The sequence below is a fragment of the Anguilla anguilla genome, chromosome 14, assembly GCF_013347855.1.
Source record: "Anguilla anguilla isolate fAngAng1 chromosome 14, fAngAng1.pri, whole genome shotgun sequence".
In the NCBI taxonomy this organism is placed as follows: Eukaryota; Metazoa; Chordata; class Actinopteri; order Anguilliformes; family Anguillidae; genus Anguilla; species Anguilla anguilla.
This window is the reverse complement of record NC_049214.1, coordinates 6,528,095-6,548,771: the sequence shown is the minus strand read 5'-3', so window position 1 is coordinate 6,548,771 and position 20,677 is coordinate 6,528,095. Positions and strand designations below refer to the sequence as shown.

The window sequence follows — 20,677 nt, the reverse complement described above, 5'->3', positions numbered from 1 at the left end:
CTTTTCATTTGCTACTTTATCACAAGGGGTTGAATACACAAATATTTGTCAGGCAGTTTAGATGGGACTTTGTGAATTCACATAGGCTAATTGAGAATTTGTATTACTTCAACGTTACCTACATTTTTAAACACTTCAACATGAATATTCACAGTAAGAAGTAGGCCTATAAGCGAAACAACCAGGTAGTATGTTCTGAACGTGTTCTACCATGTTCATGTGACACACTCTGTCACTTTCATTTCAGGAAAACTGTAGTACAACTAGAAACTTTCTCTGATGAAGTATGAGAGGTTCCCCTTCTACCATTTATGAACTGTTAGTCTGTCCTCCAAGACCTTGAGAATAATTTCAACAACCAACTTGTTATACAGAGGCATGGCTTCAACAACAGAAAAAATAGGCAACTAAGTTGAATTAAACAAAATACGTGCTGCATAGCATCAAAACTTTAAATTAAAATTGTATTTAGGAATCTAGCATACAGCTCATTGAAAATGAAATCAAACTCATGCCAACACGCTTACCCTACCTGTCTGACTCTGAAGTAGTTAAGAATGACTGCTGTTTTCTGGAGGAGAATTTGCTAGCCTGTACTGACACTATGGTATTTACTACAACAGCATTTCAGCATATGAATAGTCAAGTGTTGCTTCGGGGGTCGGTCACTGCGGAGCTCGCCTGGGCAAGGTTGAACTATAAGCAATTGCGTCATAAGAGTGTGTGTGTGTGTGTGTGGGTGATGAGAGAGAGAGAGAGAGAGAGAGAGAGAGAGAGAGAGAGAGAGAGAGAGAGAGAGAGAGAGAGATGGGGGGGGGGGGGGGGGGAGCGAGAGCGAGATTCTGCAGCACTGACCCTGCAGGCTGAGCTGCTCTTGCGGTTATAAACACAAACGCACGCATTCCTCTCAGTGGGCAGCTGAAAGTATTGTGCTCTTGACAGTTCTCTGCAACCGCTCAAGCCGGGATATTCAATGCTCTGTCAGCATTTTAATGTTACCAGTTAGCTAGCCGGAGTACTACGGCTGTTATTAATCACAAACTGCTCTTTTCTGGGGCTTGTGCCGTGCGCGGAATTATTATAGCTAGCTTCCCAGCTAGCTAGCTAGCTACGGAGAAATGACTGAGCTCAGAAAGCGAGGAAGAGGCGGGGACCTTGACAGTACAGAAAACATCATTGACAAGGTAAAATAAGGATATATGCGTACTGTACGCTCTGGGATAAAGTGTCTTTTGTCATTTTAAACAAGTATAATGCGTTTTTGAAAGGAAGAGTTTTACATCTTCTGGGGGTTAGCTAACTAGCTAATGAGCTAGCAAGTGAGCTTGTCAAACGCTCAGTTGTGCCGAGCAGTCCAGTGCGCGGACACTGCAGTGCTGTTGGTAGCTAGTCTAGCCCAAAACATTGTGTTTCTCAGGTATTTGGGATTTTACGATTTTTTTTATTATTCGCTGCTAAAAACCTCTTTTTTTTTTTTTTTAAAGCTAGCCAACTTCATTGACAGTTGTAACACTAAATTAGATTTTTATAAGATTAGTCTTTAGTGGCTCATCTGGCAAAAATAGCGATGTTGCCAGTTAAGTGTGAAATATATAGACTGCAACTAATCCTGAATTACCGTAATCTGCTTTCATTTTGGCGAGTGAATACAGCCGTGTGCATAAATATATGCCTTTCTCTGTTAAAAGAAAAAAAAGAAATAGCCTACATTAGGACAAATCGTCCGGTTAGATATGCGAACAAGGAAGTAACAGCGTACCTCCAGGTAGCTTCTCAAAATATTGCATTCCATTGGTGCTTAGAGTGAGACAAGACTAGAGTGGCAGCCTTCATCACCAAAAGTATTAATTTGGCAAATAAATGTATTTAGCGTAGAACAAGACATTTACTTAGCCTGCCATAGTTACGTTTTTTACATTTAAAAGCGTACATTTAAAAGGAGCATTCAGTTCTTGTTTTGAAATGTTGTTTGACTGGTTTCCTAGACAGGTTGTACTGTGTGACAATCGAGAGTACAAAGGTTGCCCCTCCCTTCGGTTCCAAATAAGGAGTTTGCGAATTCAATAAACATGTGCCTAAAGGCGTAACTTACTCACAACGAATAATCACGATGGGCCATGCTATGTGTTATCGTCCCATTGATGGTTATCTTGTTTAGATATGTTTGTCATTCCTGATCCTTGTATTTGAAAACAGAGGCTCTCCACAAATGTTTTTAACTCTTCCAAATTCATGATTTAAAAAAAAGGTTTGTATTACTGTAACCACAACTGACAAGTGTCCACATCTGATAATGCTAACAGCATCTACAAAACAGTTCTGATTGGGTACCAACTCAATTAAAAACTAGTGTTGGTGAATGAAGCTTGCTTTTCTCATAACTTTGGGTATGTATGGGTATGATTAAAACCAGTGATACATTTGTATTCAAATGTGCCTGGACATTTCCCCCCAAGTGTGCACAATGAGATAAGCTCATAGCAAATTCTGACTTTGTGGTTACACAAGACTAAGCTAAAATCCAACCATGGCAACACATCCAGGTTATTTCACTACATCAGTGCAGGAATAGATATGCTGTGTACTGTAGCTGATTTTATGTTGGCGCAACCAATCACATCACACATTCTCCCTATTAAAAACTGGCGGTACCTTAATGGTGGACCCATTAAAATGGTGCAGAACTCACAAACAACGTGTGTGTGTGTGTGTGTGTGTGCATTTGATGTCTTCACAGAGTCTAGTAAATGGATTTGCTTACTGAATAGCTAAAGTAATATTCTCCATGCCATTGTCTATGCATTATCTTCCAAAAAATACTTGATAGTTTTAGGTTGTATGAGGAAATTTTGACAAAATAATTATGTCTGAAAGGCTACCAATGATGTCTAAATTGTACTGTTCATGGTGCATAGTTCAAAAAGTAGTTGCCACGTCATATTACACATGATCTATTAAGAAGGGCGCACAGTACAGTAGGATAAATTCTGCAGTGCAAAAAAAGTGTCTTAACAAACGTTTTAACAATGTAATGAGACTTTAATCTTTTTTATAGCTTGTTTTGAGTTACTGTTTGCTTGACAAGTGAAATTATCTTACCCCATTGGCAAATCTTCTGATGAGTTAAACAGTCTTGCCTCATTGGAAATATTGTCTTATTTAGCAAAAAGTAATAGAACTAAGATTTTAATAATAGTTCAGATTTACTGTTTGCAATGTGGCTGCAATCTCAGTTGTGTTTTCTCCTCCATTTACAATAATTCATCTTTTTGCAAAGGTACCAGACAGATAGTTGTCTACCACCTTTTACTTCCTTGATTCCCTTTTAAATGCTTTTACAAACTGGCTGGGCAGGTTTAGCCTTTATTTTTGACGTTCAAGTGGATTTAACCTGATCACATTGATCTTCGGCTAAATGGTTATTGTGAAGTGGAACTATCCATGTTATCTGAATCGCCAGCCAAATGAATTGGTCTTACCCTAAATGAATTAAGCTGACCCTACACTGTGTCCCCAACTGACACCACATGACAAGTGAATGCATTTCACATGGTACGCTATTTGAAAATAAGTGGACTGGAATGAACTGAAATATACGGACAAGCAGAGGTCCTGTAACGTCAGGGACTCAACAGAAACCCAATTCTCTCAGTGCACAAAGCGCCAAATCACAGCTCTTAAAATAGTATCATGGGATTTCAGACTTCCTGGGAAGACTTTGAGCATTCATTTCAATGGGACCTGAGTGCACAAGGGAGCTACATAAACAAGCTACCATGATAATTGAACTCACTGGTATTGACGTTTGAGCTTAAACGGTAGTCACCTAAAAGTAAGCTAACGTGCTAATCGTGTTGATAATTGGCAAAGTAAATGTGGCGCGTGAAATGTGGAAATTTGAGCATTGTCAACAGGCCTACCCTGTTGGTGCTACTGCTGCATCATAATAAATTAGCAAATTGTCCTTCATTTTATTACAATAGATCTGTTTTTTGTCCATTGTTATGATGTTTTTTATATATTGTACTGTCATGATTGGGATATTTTGTTATCTTCTGTTTGTTTAGTTAATAGCCATGGTTCAGGATGTGAGGTCTGTTTCTGCCGTTTTTGTTGGTCATGACCATGAAGGCAAAGTGTCTCTTTCACTTCCTGAGTTTAACCTGACATCATCTGAACCCCAACAAAGATGTCACTTTGTAATGTGGGATTTTTTGCTCAAGCCAGTTACCGAAGTATAGATGCAGTTGACATTACAGAAACAACAGCAAGCAGTTCCTTGTTGTTACAATGCCGGTAGATGCTCATTTTACTGTTTTTTTTTATTTTTGTTTTTTTATTATTATTCTTATTTTTCTAGGGGATGTTTTTGCAGTCAATGGCTTCTTTACCTCCAACATATGTAAATTAAGGGAAAACATTTTTTACATTGTCCATAAATTTATACTATTCATAATTCTGAATTGATCAGGCTGCATTTTATATGTACAATCCTTTTGATGTAACCAGATATCTTTCTGAGAGAGAGAGGGAGAGAGTGGTCTGTCCACCATGCTCTTTAGAAAGCCTGGCCTGCTGAACATAAGCTCTCTTTCTCTCTGCCCAGAAACACACAATGCATTGTGCTATCTTATCCTTTGCACAGTGGATTTTGTTGCTTGGTTCCAGCAGCTTACTAGGGCTAAATGGCATCCAAAGTCCATCCTGCATAGCTTTGGCTGTCATCAGCCAAGTTCAGAGCGCTGCTGCACAAGTTAGAATTCCTAATTATAGGCCTTTTTTTTGCCACAGAAGCAAAGCATTTAAATGGCCTTCTGAGCTGCAAGGCTGCATCCACTCTACTGTATAATCAAGCCGGCTGTGCATGATGCACACCCCACAGATGGTTAATTGTGGTCGCTAGTGTTTATTAGACAGTTATTGCGTATAAGAGTAATGGTGGTGTGGGACAGGCCCAAGCGATGCTTACCTCATCCTTGTTCTCTGTAGGGATTACTGCTGTCTGAAGTAAGTAAGCAAGCATTTGATTACCTGGAGTGGCTGTTTTATCCCCTGATTTTTCAAGGTTGTGATGCTTTCAGCCACAGGGAGAAAGCTGTGTTTTCTTGTACTGAAAAATGCTTCTCTGGGTTTTCACTTGACATAGGCTATTTCATGGCATGCATGGTTATTACTGATCATGCTTACATTTGTAAAAGGCCTGGTTGTTGTATGTTGGTGAAAAAAGACTTCTGAGCCAAATCCCAATTCTCTACCAAGTCCCTCAGCAGGTCAGCAAATCACTTCTGTTCAGTGAATGTTGCTGCTTTAAACTGTCACCTATTGACATGCAAGGTGAAAAAGGAGTTGGGAATTATTTGTTGTTATATCTATGCAAACTCAATGTGACTGAGTCAAAGTTAAATATCTTGTTTGAGAGGCATCATGTGAGTAATACAGTAGGATCCAAAATATTGATTGGATCCAATATTCACACTATATGATGTGAATCACAGATTCCAGTGATGTTATGATGAGCAGAATCTTTCCAGGATTACTCAGAATTAAAGGTAGAGTATTATTTAATAGGCCTACCTTTGTCTGTGTAGCCCTGTTCTCAGCTATTGAGCTTTTAAATAAAAACTCAGTCTTCCACATGACACATAAGGCAGGCTCTGGATGACAGTGCCGCAACACTGAAGCTGTGATTCTAGATTTGAGTGTCAGAATTGCATGTCGTTTGTTGGAGACTTTGCCAGCTGCTTTGCCTTGTCTAAGCAAGTTTAAATGGCTGAAGTATGGTAATTAAGCTGACCCCACACTGTGTCCCCAACTGACACCACACGACAAGTGAATGCATTTGTATTTTCTTATGAAAATGATCCTTGACTTCTGGTGTGCTATATGTTTTACATGGCGGTGATTTTAACTGGACTCTTTCTCTTAAAGATTGGCTAAAATGAGTCCACTCTCACCAGAGGCGTCTTCTGCTGGTTGCTGTGTGGGCTGAGAAAACAGACAACAGTTCAGTACAGACAGCAATACTAGACCAGGATCAACCTATGCTTGCATGTGTGTGTGCGTGTGTGTGTTGGGGGAAGGGGTTAGGGTGCAAATGAGTTGAATGAGTCATCCACTCATGCTCTCAGACTCCATCATTTAAATCCAGCATTTCCATGGGCTGAACCTCTATGGAAATTACACACACTGTGAAGGTCTTTGACATTGACAAGACACTACAGAATTTCATTAGAATTGGCTTCATAGGTGTTGCTTCCTCATTAGCCTGAAACCCAAGAGTAGATTACCTCTGTAATGCTCATGAATATGAACCCAATCTGACACAGGTTGCCCCTTCTTTTTCAGGAATGTACCTTCAATCACCTTAGTATCACTCACTAATTATAGTGGTGGATTGAGGGCTTTTATCTCGTATAATTTTATATCGCACCTTCGCTCCACGTTTAGTACGTTTTTGGGAAAGGAAACCCTGAAAGGAAACAGTTTCAGAATTAGGTCAACAACTTCTTCAAGCATGGCTCAAAGCTGGATCTCCCAACATGTGTGCCCAGCTAGAACAGCGCCGTGGTTCAAAAATAGCTTTGCTTAAATACTCAAACCATGACCATGCAGGATCACCAAACTCTTCTCCTCCACGGCATTATACCCAGATGCCACCCACCCCGTGCATTCCAGGAGCCCTGAAGCTCTGATGCTTCGAAGCTGTGAAGTTCTGCACTGGAAAAACGTGCTCATGACACACAGCAATAGCTGAGGCAGACGTGCAGTTGTAGTGAAGCCGAACAGCTGGGTCACTGCAACTGCTGATGTCTGAGAAATTGCCATGAGTGTCAGCAGCTCCTGTTGTGCTGGAAAAGCTGAATGTTGATGAATGAATGAAATTCTGGACAGTTGCTGTAGGCCCTATCTCAGATTAATCTGTGCTGTTCTGTCTGGCGTTATTGCCTCCACAGCAATGGCTGCTATAACCTCCAGCTCACCTGATTTTTTTTAGCACCAGTCTGATGTGATGTACGCAAGGAGCAAGAAGTAGCCTAAGCCTAAATCTTTGAGACACTTGGTAACGCATTATATGGCTGTTATTCATCAATGTTTTCATTATTTTGAAAGAAAATAAAATAAATAATAAATAATTAGTATATCGCTTTTGTATGAAAGGGTCTTATCTTAGCATTGACAGGGGTCTGGGCCAGATCAAAAGTTTTTGAATGAATGAATGAATTAACTATTGCATGTGTATAACACTTTTCTGAACCCTCAAAGTACTTTACAGTGATGAGTGGGAACTTACCTCACCCACCACCAATCTGTAGCACCCACCTGGGTGATGCACGGCAGCCATTTTGTGCCAGAACGCTCACTACACATTAGCTAAGGTGGAGAGGGAGAGAACATTTTTTAGCCAATCACTGTGTAACAGTCTTCCCTCTGTCTGCATGTGGGACAGTCATTTTAAAGATCTATTCTGTGAGAGTAGGGGGCCATTACTCATTACTGGCTTGTCATGTTTCCTGGTTACCTGGGGTCATGCCTTTCTGCTTCAGTGGAGCTGTTGCCTGGAAGGGAACTTGACCTCCTTCTTGTTAGGTGTTAAACGGTAACCGATTAAGAAGTCCAGCTCTGGATTTGCTCATCCCTGGAACAGAGGAGGGCTTTCACACCACCCATAGGCCTATTCCTTCTTTGCCAGACTGTTCAGTTCAGTTACGTTCAGTAGTATCTTTAGGGGAATTTGTGTCCAGCATTAAAAATACACTTAGTTTGACACCATATAGAACCCAGACATTTGTGTGATGTAGAATTAAGGAAAGACATAACCAAAGGCAGTTATAGCTGTGATGTGATTTATTTTATCCATAGTGTTGGAAGAATCAGCTCTGATACTGATTTCACAGACAGTACAGGGCTGCATTGAATTACAATCAGCTGTTGTTCCCATGCGATTTAGGGAAAAATATAGGCTAATGCTCCGTTTATTAGACTACATTTTAAAGTGTAAAAAGTAAACAACAAACACTTTGGTCACTGTAGACCATCATAGGTGTCTGGTGAGCCAACAATATATTTTTGACTTGAACTTCTGAAGACTGCATGACCATCTAATGGTCAGTGCAGTGTATAGTTCTGTGATAATGCTGACCACTTTCACAGTAAACCCTGACGTTTTGACTGTATAGGCATAGCCTATATCAGGGTAAATCCTTCATCGTGGCAAGACTGCAGCCAAGTTTTCACATCTGACATCCTCTCGCTTTCATTTGAAAATTCAGATTGGCTTGATCTGACTCACTGTGATTAAGGCCATTCTCATTCTGACTAAATTTCTTCAAGAGCTCCTGTCAGTTCATTAACCCGGCTGGGGAATCATGAATCATGAATTCACATAGCAGTGTAGTATAATGGGTAAGGAACTGGTTCTAAAGGTCACAGGTTCAATTCCCGGGTAGGACACTGCCGTTATACCCTTGAGCAAGGTACTTAACCTGCATTGCTTCAGTATAGCCTATATCCAGCTGTATAAATGGATTCAGTGTAAATGCTATGCAAAAGTTGTGTAAGTCGCTCTGGATAAGAGCGTCTGCCCAATGCCTGTAATGTAATGAATGAGTTGTGACCTCAGTTGTGGCCATTTTTGTTTGTTAGCATGATCAATGTATTTTTAGTGGTAGGACAGAATAGTATTATCAGGAAAAAAGTAGGCATATTGTGAATTTTACTTGCTTTAACTTTTTTTTTTCTTTCCTTCCTAACTATATGAAGCTCTAAAACTAAAGATTTGTGTGTGTGCAGGAGACAGATGGAGAGGACAGATTGGGCCTGCCTGGAGAGGCAGAGGGAGAGGGAGATGGAGAGGTAGGCTCCAAAGCAGAAACCCCAGATGTGCCACCATCGGTAGACAACACTCCAAAATGCCTCAACAAAGCTTTGGAAGGACTGTCCTCCAGGTGAGCAGTCTCTGAAACGGTTAGTATTCTAGCACAGTGATGCATTAGTTGCATTAGTCTAGTAGTACTAGCAGAGTGTTGCATTAGTTGCATTAGTCTAGTAGTACTAGCACAGTGTTGCATTAGTTGCATTAGTCTAGTAGTACTAGCAGAGTGTTGCATTAGTTGCATTAGTCTAGTAGTACTAGCACAGTGTTGCATTAGTCTAGTGCTAGCACAGTGTTGCATTAGTTGCATTAGTTTAGTGCTAGCTGAATGAGAAAAATGCCGCACTTTCTTAAATTTGTTGAAAAGAATATGCATTGTGGTGACCAAAGATGTGACCAAAATTAAATCTTACCACAATGGTCTTCACAAATTTTAATGTGTATAATGTACATCTTGAATAAACATAAATCTCATTGGGTATATATCCTAATAACATTTGTTGGACTGTTGGGTAGCATGTTTTTTCCCCCTAGATTGTTTAACTAGGTTGTGGACTGTTGGCTGCAGCGAGTTTTTTGACAAATGTTTTTTGATGTTTTGCAGAGGATGTGACCTCATACACATCATTCTGTTTAGATGTTAAATGGTTTTATTTTTTTTAACAAACATTCAGCTTTAGGCATAAAGTGGGCTTACGTAATCTGCTTAGCTCAGATAATCATGGCTAAATAGATTTGTCTATTCATTTTCTGTGCATCAGGGGAAAGAATGAGAGAATGGGGGTGCAGGCGAAGCAAAGGATAACCCTTAGAATGTCTCGTATTCATGTCAGTTTATTTGAATTGATTAGGCTGTCTACTGCTATTTCTGGTAGAAAACTGTATTTTAATGGCTGCAAAGTCTTGCAAATGTCAGAACATCATTCGCTACCTAATTTGATGAATGAATAATGCTGAATTTCAGTTAAGTTCTGTTCTAGAAAGTGTGTAAAATTCTTTATTGTGTTGTAATGCCATTGGCAAGTGAAGACTTTGGTACATCATGTCATGCAAATGAGAAATTAGTCATTTTTAATGCATTGAACTGAGTGAAAGAATAATGCACACAGGTGTTCATACAACATATTTCAAGATGTTGATCAGTATCAGGTCCTTTTCCTGATCCAAGTATGTGCTTTACTGTTGTGTTTGCTTTTTGTATTCATTTTGTTACAGATGGAAAAACTGGTGGGTTCGAGGGATTTTGTCACTGACAATGATCAGCGGATTCTTCCTTATCATTTATTTAGGACCTATCGTGCTAATACTAGTGGTATGTTTCCTACAGAGTCCTGTTATTCTATTTCTATTCTATTTCACCTGTACAAAAAAGAGAAAAGAAAAAAACACAATAACACAAAAACATACAATAATGCTTAAAGGATATGCTCCTCAATACACATGTACACACACACACACACACACACACCCATATGCATACTGTAAAGGCACGTGTGCCTATTCACAAAAAGGCACTGCAATATTAATCTCCCTGGTCTGTGCCCCATCTTCAGTAGAAAGTAGAAAGAAGGCTTACCACCCTCTCAGGTGTGGTAAGCCATCTTGGCTGGAGTACCTTTTCAACATCTGAAGAGGTCTTGACTCTTTACTCTAACATTTGCTTTTATATTATACATTTTATTTCATATCATTTTCAGAAATGTAACATTAAATAACTTTTTGTCCTCAAAAAAAATAAAAAATAAACTGATAGAACTACTCAAACTTTTTAAATAAGTTCCTGTTTTAATTTGCTGTTGAAATATCCTTTTGGTTTGGTTTCTGTTTAGGTAATGATGGTTCAAATCAAGTGCTTCCATGAAATTATTACCATTGGGTACAAGGTTTACCACTCCTACGATCTTCCCTGGTTCAGGACGCTGAGCTGGTAAGGGCAGTAATTCAGTCTCTGACCTGACCGTTGCTCACCGTGGAAATGCACACTCATACCTCCTGCACTGGCAGACAGATATGTCTTCTGCTTATAATGAAACTGTCTACATCCAGTTTGGCTACTTTAACATTTTGGAGCGCATGTATTTCTCATCATATGCTAGTGAATGTGCTGAACCACTGAGAGATTTACAGACGGTTGAGTTCCTGTATGTGAATATGAGTTCCTGTCACGGCATATTATTTGGTATTTCGTGTTCATCTTGGCTGTCCATAATGGCTTTGCGGAGTGACGGTAAGAAACCACTGTGAGAAGCGGCTTGGTGATCGCCTCTGTCTTGGCTCGCAGGTACTTTCTCGTTTGCGTGAACTACTTTTTCTACGGCGAGACGTTGGCGGACTACTTTGGCGTTTTGGTTCAGAGGGAGGAGCCGCTGCAGTTCCTGGCGCGCTACCACCGCTTCATTTCCTTTGCCCTGTACTTGGCGGGTGAGGAAGGGCGACCGGGGGGAAGGTGCACTGCGCTAAGACACGCTCGCTGACTTTATTGCCTGGATCTGTAGTCAGATAGAGTGGAGCTCAGCTGCGGTCATCAGCGTCAAGGCTGATAGCTTATTTACTGACCCTGAGGTTTGTATTTAGGTATGGTTATGCCACAAGAAGACCAATCAAAAGCCTGCTTTGGTCAAATCCTTTAATTAATAACAGAATAATTAGGAATATTTTCTTTCCCATTTGTAGAAAGGTTATGAAATTAATTTTGGTTCTCAATGACTTATGTCGATAATTGTGTTAAAATCTCACCCACTTGGGATATCTGTGCTTAAATCAAAATGGTTTTTGGACTGTTTAAAGATTTCACACAGAATTATCCTATAACTGATACACAAAATTCGCTTTGATATTCACTGTTGCAGCACTGATGTATATTAAGTGAGAGGTCTATCAACCCACATGTTAATTAAATAATCAGTTTTAATATACAGTACAAACACGATCAAACATTAATACTGTGCATTTCAGAGTTCTAATGCTTTGACTAGGACTTTTAGATTAATCTACAGCATATATACATAAAGTTCTGAAAGCAGAAAATGCTGAGATCAACAGTATAGCAGTACAGAGTATGTAAGAAAACTCAGCCCACAGAGTTATGCAGATTGGACTCTATGGACCAGTTCATGTAATAATTTGTATTATTAATGGATAGTTCAGTTCAGTTTTACCACATATTTTTGATCATATAACAGCAAATGTGCTGAACCACCATTCAGAGGCAGTTCATTCCTGTCACAGCATATTATTTGGTATGTGATGCTCATTTTGGCTGTCCATAACGCTTTAGCCTAGTGACAGTAAGAAATCATAAAATCTGCCCTATGTAAGAGCACTGACCCCTAGCTGAAAGTCCGATTTAAGCCTGTCTAGTTATCATCACTCTAATTCAGTGTGTTGCTCAAGGTTAAGGACACAGTGCACTGAGTCAGGCCTGGGGCCTTGCTGAATCTGCAGTTGAGTCTCAAGCAGCTCCAAGGTGCTGGCAGTACAGTCACACTGCCAGCATGCCGTGGAGCAGAGTCATTACATAAAAGGGTGATCTGTGCTTCCCTTTGTTCCCTCTGAATGAAACTGACTGCATGTTTTTTTGTTGTTGCACTTTGCAGGTTTCTGCATGTTTGTACTGAGTTTAGTGAAGAAACATTACCGCCTGCAGTTTTACATGGTGTGTATCAATGAAATTACCACAAGCACTAACCGTACAGAAATAACTGCATGCTGACAATCACCAAACTGGGGGCAAAGCAAGAAACGACTTTGGACCCAAGCTTATCACAAACACTATATAGTGTATGCCACCCACTCATTCTAGTATGTACATTGTGTAGTATATGGCACAACAAAGATATTTATATTTGCTCTCAGGTTTGCAACATCCTTATGACCTAAAACATGATAAAGTCACACTGGTTTCATCACAAAGAACCCATAGCCTGGTCTAAGACACGCCACATTGATTTGTGTAAAAATGAATAAATCTTCTTGCATAAAATATTCTATTATTTATAGAGTTTACCCATTGCTGAATGGGTTGTAGAAACCTTTAATGCGATTTGCTCCCTCTTACCGTTTAATAATTTCAGAAGCTTTGAGTACTTTACTATTCACGTTTATTTAAATTATTGTGACTCTGGGTGGATTACTATGTCTCATTTGTTTTAGTGTGTTCCCTATGGTTCACTGGCAGCTGCCGCCTTTGTCTAACTGTGTTGCATTTTTCTTGCTGCTCTGATGATATTTGCATCATTCTCAGTCGTTATTTTATTATTTTACCTTCAGTTAATTAGCGAGATCCGTTCCATTGTTACAGAAGTATGTGTTTTTCTTGGTTTCAGTTTGCCTGGACTCATGTAACGTTGCTGATTGTGGTGACACAGTCACACCTCGTCATTCAGAATCTGTTTGAAGGAATGATCTGGTAAGCAGAGATCAAATCCTCTGTAATGTGCCTTTTCAAAGCAACAGCAAAGAAACTACTCAACTGCAGTGTGAACACATTTTTATAACACACTAGTATTGTCTGAATTAAATATTCTACCTTAAACTGGATTACTGCTAAATAAGTCATGAGGTATACGTCAAGAAACATGCTTGGTTTAATAATTAGGTGTTATTCATTTGCTTTTTAAAAATACATTGTACAATGGCCATACAATCCATAGTGTTTCATTATTTCATTATTGCTTGTTGCTTAGGTTTATTGTTCCAATATCCATTGTGATCTGCAATGACATCATGGCCTACCTTTTTGGATTCTTCTTTGGAAGAACACCCTTGATTAAGGTAAGGACAAGACCTTTCAATACACTTAATCTAGTAATTTAAATGTTGCTGTACATTATGTTTTTTCATAACAATAGATTGTGCACAGATTACCAGAAGTATGTCCAGATAGTTGTGTGTCCAGGAAATATTTAATCAGTGGGAATACATTCTACTTCAGAGTGACAGCAAATACAATATACACAGCTGTCTCTCTTTGGCCCAGTTAAACAAACTAACCTAGAGAAAAAGTAATTCCAACCAATCAAGGCCCTTCAATCAATACAGGGTCTGCTCTGATTTGAACAGAATGTACAGTATGTAAAGAATGGTATTATTCACAAATCTGTGTCTGGTGCGAAGATAAGGTACGGTATGTTACAACAAAAGAATTAGAAAATACATTAGGTTACTATAAGGTACTCTGTATCAGTGCCTTTGCATAAGGGTGCAAAGGGTCCCTGTAGCAACAGAAACCACTAAAAAGAATGAAGGACCAGTTAAATATGTTCAACTTCTTGAAGTTCAGAAAACATAAGTTCTTGAGAACTGCTGAAGGTATGGTGGTCGTGTCCTTGCAGCTCTCTCCAAAGAAAACCTGGGAAGGTTTCATCGGCGGGTTCTTTGGCACCGTCGTGTTTGGATTCATAGTGAGTATGATCGTATCGTAAATACAGCACAGTACCCACGTCTGGGCTTTCCCATCACCATGACTGGGGCTTTGTCTGGTTCCTCCTCATTAAATATTCTAATACAGTAGATTTCCTATTGGTTTCATTGCAGTCTGGGGGACATATACATGTACTGAACCACATTGTATCCCCCGTACCCCTGCTTTCAGTTTGCCTACCTCCTGGCCCAGTACCAGTATTTTGTGTGTCCGGTGGAGTATGACAGCGAGACAAACCGGTTCGCGGTGGAGTGCCAGCCCTCGGAGCTGTTCGTGATGCACGAGTACACCCTCCCCGCCCTGGTGCAGGACGTCCTGAGATGGGTAACGTCTGTGGCCCTCACACAGTTTGATTCATGGCCTTTTGATCTCACAGAACCGTACACATCCATCTCCCTTAGCTAAATTACGAGCCGTGTGGTTCATTTTGTGATGGTGGCATTGGCTGCTATCAGATTGTGCGGTTCTGTCCAGCGGTGGAATGTTTCAGTAATATTTGTCTGTCACAGTCCAGGTGCTTGACTGCTTCACAGATCTCCAGCTATAAACCTATTATCCTACAGTACACAATAGGCCTGGACTGCCATGCCGGTGTGTTGTTCAGCTATAGATCTATGCCCAGGTAGGCTACATGCTTCAGATTGCAGGAAAGTTTGAATGGCTGACAGTTGCTGTGGGTGTCTTGTCTTCCTTCACAGAAAACGGTGAACATGTACCCGTTTCAGATCCACAGCGTCGCACTCTCCACCTTCGCCTCGCTCATCGGTCCTTTCGGGGGCTTCTTTGCCAGCGGATTCAAAAGGGCATTCAAAATCAAAGTAAGCCCACGCCACCCTCCGTGTGCCGAATGTTGGGGCGGTCCATTTGGGACCTCTCCAGAAACAGCCTCCGCCACGGTGACTTTGTGCAAACTTGCTGCAGTGACGTGCTTTCGTTCTCCGTAGGATTTTGCCAGCACAATTCCTGGTCACGGCGGAATCGTTGATCGCTTTGACTGCCAGTACCTGATGGCCACTTTTGTTCATGTTTACTTAACAAGCTTCATCAGGTAATTAATCATACCCGTGAAATAGCTTTCTGGTTTTATGTTCATATTTTGCTAAAGTCTTACTTCTTGGTGTGGCAGAGTTATCTCAGCCAGTGACATTAGGCCTTAATTTTGTATGGAGTATAAATGAAAGGTAATCTTGCAGGGCCACCAAGTTTAGATATGTGCTTATATGTGGAAAATTGCCTTGTTTCAATTGATGCTACTTGCTAGAGCCCAGTGAAATGCATGCAGTGTAGTACCTGTGAGGCTGCTAGCTGGCTGATCACTGCTCTGTTCAGGGGCGGATCTCACTTCATTGTTTGTCTTCCAGGGGCCCAAACCCCAGTAAGGTGCTGCAGCAGCTACTGGTGCTGCAGCCGGAGCAGCAGCTCAGCATATTCAACCTGCTGCAGTCGCACCTCAGAGAGAGGGGCATGCTGTCCGCCCCCGACACTGAGGAGCAGTGAACCCCCTTAGAGCCCAGTCCTGTCCCCCCTCGCACTGGGGGGGCACGGTCGTCAGGCCCCATGACATCTCATCACAGCCCCCATGTGACTCCATCATCTCAGTGACCAAACAGCCGCTCCGAACATCGGGGGTCACCTTGGCGATGTCATACGGTCTTCTTGCTACAGTAGAACTTGCATGACAATACAAACAGCAGGAAGCCACACTGAGATTCTATTGATTTTCGTTATTATTCCAAAGACTCTGGAGAAATAAGAGACGTCTTCCACACGACAGGATCCAGGTTGTGGGGTACGATGGGACTGCAGATTCTCTGTGGAGCCGCGTCCATGTGCTGTTGCACTCATTCTGGTTCTCCTTAGGAAAAGAGACAAAAGACTGTTCGCTGTTCCAAAAGCCCCGCTCTAGCAACAAACACTGGGGATTCAGCTGCTGAAATGTTTCACCGTCATAAATCGGGGGCGTATAACGAGTTGTATGGAACGGAAATGGTCTGTTTCACAGAGATAAAAAAGGATCCAAACAAACGTACTTGAAGTAGATTTGTAACATTACCAAGTGAATGGTGTGGTGGTGTACTTTAGGTTAGAGTAGAGACCTTCTTCTGTAGCTGCTGTACTAAAGCTGTGCTATAGCTGAATACTGGAGGTTGACTGTAGCAGGCATGGCAATATATATTGTAAATATAATATTATAGCAACAGCACACTCTGATACACACTGCACTATGCATGTGTGTGTGTGTGTCTATATATGTATATATGTATGTGTATATACATATATACATATATATATATATATATATATATATGTGACTTGTTAAATACACCACATTTTAAAATGAGAAATATGTTATGCAATAATGGGGATGTCCCTTTTCATTTTTAAACTATAAAGCATGAATAATTTTCCACTGGACCGAGTCGTTAAAGAGTGAAAGCGAAGGCTAGGCTGTCTGGTTGCTGTTGTGCGAGGCAGCTTTTAGGAATGTGTTCGGGTAGCTCTTCTGTGCGTTCAACGTGGGCCGTTGTACATGGCTGTGCGACCTCTGTCTAGTGAGCCAAATACTTGCGTTGCACTGCAGTCTGACTGATGAATCATTCCCCCTGCAGTCTGAATCCCTCTGCAGGCGTGATGTCATCGGGCCCTGCTAGCACACAGCGTCAGACTTGGGTTTGTTATATTATTTTCAGATTTTTTTATTTTTTATTCTGAGATGAAAGGTGCTTTTGTCACACAATTAGGTGAAAACAGCACCGGATATATTCTGAAGAAACCTTCACTGGCTTTCCGTATTGAAGGAGTTCTCATGTTGTGCTTGTATTTCTGTTTGTTTCTTAAAACCGAATCAGGCATCTGTTAGAAACTGTATGATGTGGGTGCTGACATTAATCTGAAACATATTATTGAATTTCCTGGATTTGAAGGTGCACTTACAGAATGTTTACCAAAGCTGGCTGGTTTAAATATTATTTATTGTGTACAGATCAATATCAAGCTGTTTTGAAGACAGGTTTCATAAATCCACCAGTTTTCTTTTTAAACCAATTTAATGTGAACATCAAAAATAGTCATATACAAGGCATTCGGGTTGAACAAGGATTTGGCTAACTGGCTACCTAAAAACCATGCATCCCTATTTAGATTTCTTTCTCTAGTAACATCCATCAGTTGTGTTATTTCATTATTCTCTCGAATGGTCTATACTGGTATAATGTACATTATTTCGAAGATGTACTTTATGTCATTATCTGTAGTTGTGCTGCATTAGTGATAACCAATGCAGTGAAAATGTTACATGGTTCCACTATGCAAACCGTTATTAATATGTGGTCTAGGATGAACAAGCTTTCGTGCACTTGCTAATCAAACAATCAACCAACAGTTAGCTCTACAACAGGTTGTAGAAGTCGGATTGTTGTCGTAACCCTATACTGTGGAACAAAGGACCGGACATGGGGTGGTCAGGTTGGACTATACATAGGTCGTGAGTTTTGGTATTAGACAGGCAAAAGTGGTCGGGGTTTAACATAAACGCTTACCTATTGAACCACTTGAAACCAACAGCTGGCTGTGGAAGAGCTTGGTCTAAAGGCAAACTTGTATTTCAGTTCACCAGGGATGCGAAATTGACTACAAAAACAGTTCACTGTCATCCATAACTACTCTGCTACGTTGGGGGAAAGATTGTGGTTTTGTGTTTTTATTTGAATGTTTTACTACGGTTATAATTTATGGGGGGCAGGTGATTTAATACAGATTGTGTATTAAGATTTATTTCCTGATGCAAAACTTTGTTTGTAGAGTGGGTGGGATTTAACGGGTGAAATGAGTGCATAGAACAGGGCAGAAGGGAATGTGTCACAAGAGACCTGTACAAGCAAAAAAAAAAAAAAAGTGTTTTGTAAAAAAAATATGTAATTATTATTAGATGATACTGTGATGCTATAAACATGTATGGAGGTGGATCTTATATACATAAGATGAATAAATTAATTGAAAAAAATTGTTATGACCCATACTTTCCAAAATGTATTTATTTAAATTTAAAACCCTTAGGTAAGTGAGGATTTTATACTTAATGTGCAAGCTCAATCTGAGATCTGTTTTAATTTATAACTTATATTTTTAAATGATTGATAAAGCCACTAATGTAGTTTGCAATATTTTGGCCGCAAGGCTTCTCAGCTCTATACGTAATTAAAACTTCTTTGGATGCAGTGGTCAATATAGTAATTACTTAAAAATTAAGCAAATGTAACTATCCGCAAGTAATCATGTTAATAGGCATTTAGGACTTGTCATTTCAATTGCTTTCAAATGCTTGTCCTGAAATAGACCTATATCAGGGGTGCACAACTCCAGTCCTAGAGAGCCAGTCTGCATGCAACGTGCAACAAATTACCTTAGTTTTAGTTTAAATGAAATGAAAATCTTTAGGATAAGCTTGCAGTCTATACAAATGTCAGATCAAAATGGGATTGAGCTAATGAAATACTGTTGTCAAGAGTTAAAAGGTACAAAATCCCAAAAGCGTTTGTCCCTTGTGCACCTCTGGCCTGTATGTTTTAAATGAATACAATGCAGAGCTATACATACATTCAAACCCACATAGCCTAGTTTATTTTGTAAACGGAACATTCACAAGCCAATTCAGTGCATTCTAAAATATGATTTAAATTCTCTGTCAGACACTGAACTGGAGATCATACATGTCTTGGCTCCATTTATCACCATTGAGCACTGACCAGTCACACATTATTTAGGACCAAGGGCAAAATACAAAAGTAATATTTTTAGTGCTGGCAGGATATACAATTTCCATGTATATTCCATGTGTATGTTTCACATGAGACAGCTGCTGCCTGCTAATTATATCTATAATCCATACCAAAGTCATGCATGTGTTCACAAAATGACCATGTAGACCGAGGGTTAAAAAAAAATCTAAGTATCGTCTCAGCAGAGATCTCCCTGAATATCAAAAAGCTTTTTTTATAATGTGCTGCTTATCTACATTCATTGTGAATCATCTCACAACTCTATCATGCACAAATTAAGGCTGACATTTAGAAAGGTTAGCCTTGTTGACAGGCAGGAGGTAAGCTGAAGAAATCATATCAAATGTGAATTGTGTGTGGTTGAAAGAGGCACGTTTCATTGTTTAAAGTCTCCAGTTTATTTTAAACTTGTTTTGAAGAGTAACACGGCTGTGGTGATTGCCACTGACCAATTGAAAACTTGCATGGCCTGGCCACAACTTGGGTGTTACTGTGGCAACGTTGCTGGAGGTAAGAAATTAAAATGTAGCAGTATGGCCCTGGCGTTGCAACAGCAATCACACAGCCACTATTGTTAAAGGACACTTGTACTGAGCAGGCTGCTTTAAACTAATACGGCAAAGCTCCAGTACTGCTACATGCTGCATAATAGTACACTGTCCTGATGTCCATGTCTGCATATTCTGTTCATAAATTATGTCCTGTATTTTTTTTTTTTAAACCCAATGCATTAGTTCCACGGTAAGATTTTAGACAATGTTTCCTCCTGAAAGACATAAAAATGTCCAAATTAAAAGGATAAAAGTTTTTTTCAGTAATTTTGAGGCTACTAAAATGTTCACTTCCCAAAACTGCAATTGCAGGAAGAAAGTAACATAGCATAATGAAAAGTAATTGCTAAACTTGTCGTTTCTGTGAACAGCGGAGGACAGAGGTAGGTGTGTAGAGCTAAAGAATTGAGTAACTACATTCAAGAAGGATCAACAGGAAATGGTGTTGTATTCTGATGGCTGTCTTACATACCAACTCTACAGCATCACTACAGGTGAACAAGCTAATTAGGTGATAACCCCACAGCCTCTATTTATAGATAGGCTATCAACAAGTACTTAACTTGTAACCCAGAAAATTCAACTCTTAACACAGCAAATGCAAAAAGTAATAACTAGAAGAACTAACTAATCCTTATCTTTACTAAAAGAAATCTTCTCTGAATGTTGTTCCCAAATTATTTAGGTCTACACACCTGCTTTTAAATCAAAGGATTGAAATAAGAGCTCAATCAATATCTATTTAAATTGTATACTACTCTTTGGATTTGCTGCCATGTGTTAAGTACTTAAAAACCTACCGAATAGAGGCACTGATTGGAAATTCCTCTCTAATTAGTTTGCACACCTGCGGTGATGCTGTAGAGTTGGGTATATAAGACTGCTATTAAGCAGATAGCATCATTTGATTGATGAAGGCAGTGTACAGAAATGTCAGAAAATTTTAGCCTCAGCTTTAAAATGTTGACTGTTGCTCGTTTCTGAACTTTGATTCTCGTGCCAGGAATGTCACAAAATCTGCCTTCTATTATCTGAAAAATATTACTAGAGTGCA

The 20,677-nt window shown here is 39.9% G+C and overlaps 1 protein-coding gene across 2 annotated transcripts; it reads left to right on the top strand.

Moving 5' to 3' along the window:
- The first annotated feature begins 836 nt into the window (after positions 1 to 836).
- Positions 837 to 16,012, top strand: LOC118213464 (phosphatidate cytidylyltransferase 1-like). Of its 2 annotated transcripts, XM_035392468.1 has the most exons (13): positions 837 to 1,184; positions 8,791 to 8,945; positions 10,088 to 10,184; positions 10,702 to 10,799; positions 11,154 to 11,293; positions 12,469 to 12,527; positions 13,198 to 13,280; positions 13,558 to 13,645; positions 14,206 to 14,274; positions 14,466 to 14,618; positions 14,993 to 15,112; positions 15,239 to 15,342; positions 15,656 to 16,012. In XM_035392468.1, the coding sequence occupies exons 1-13, from the start codon at positions 1,119 to 1,121 to the stop codon at positions 15,789 to 15,791; spliced, it is 1,368 nt and encodes a 455-aa protein (XP_035248359.1). In that variant the 5' UTR covers positions 837 to 1,118; the 3' UTR covers positions 15,792 to 16,012. The 2 variants fall into 2 exon arrangements, with proteins under 2 accessions (XP_035248359.1, XP_035248360.1); XM_035392469.1 differs by lacking the exon at positions 837 to 1,184 and having other exon boundaries at positions 8,812 to 8,964.
- Positions 16,013 to 20,677: the final 4,665 nt, after the last annotated feature.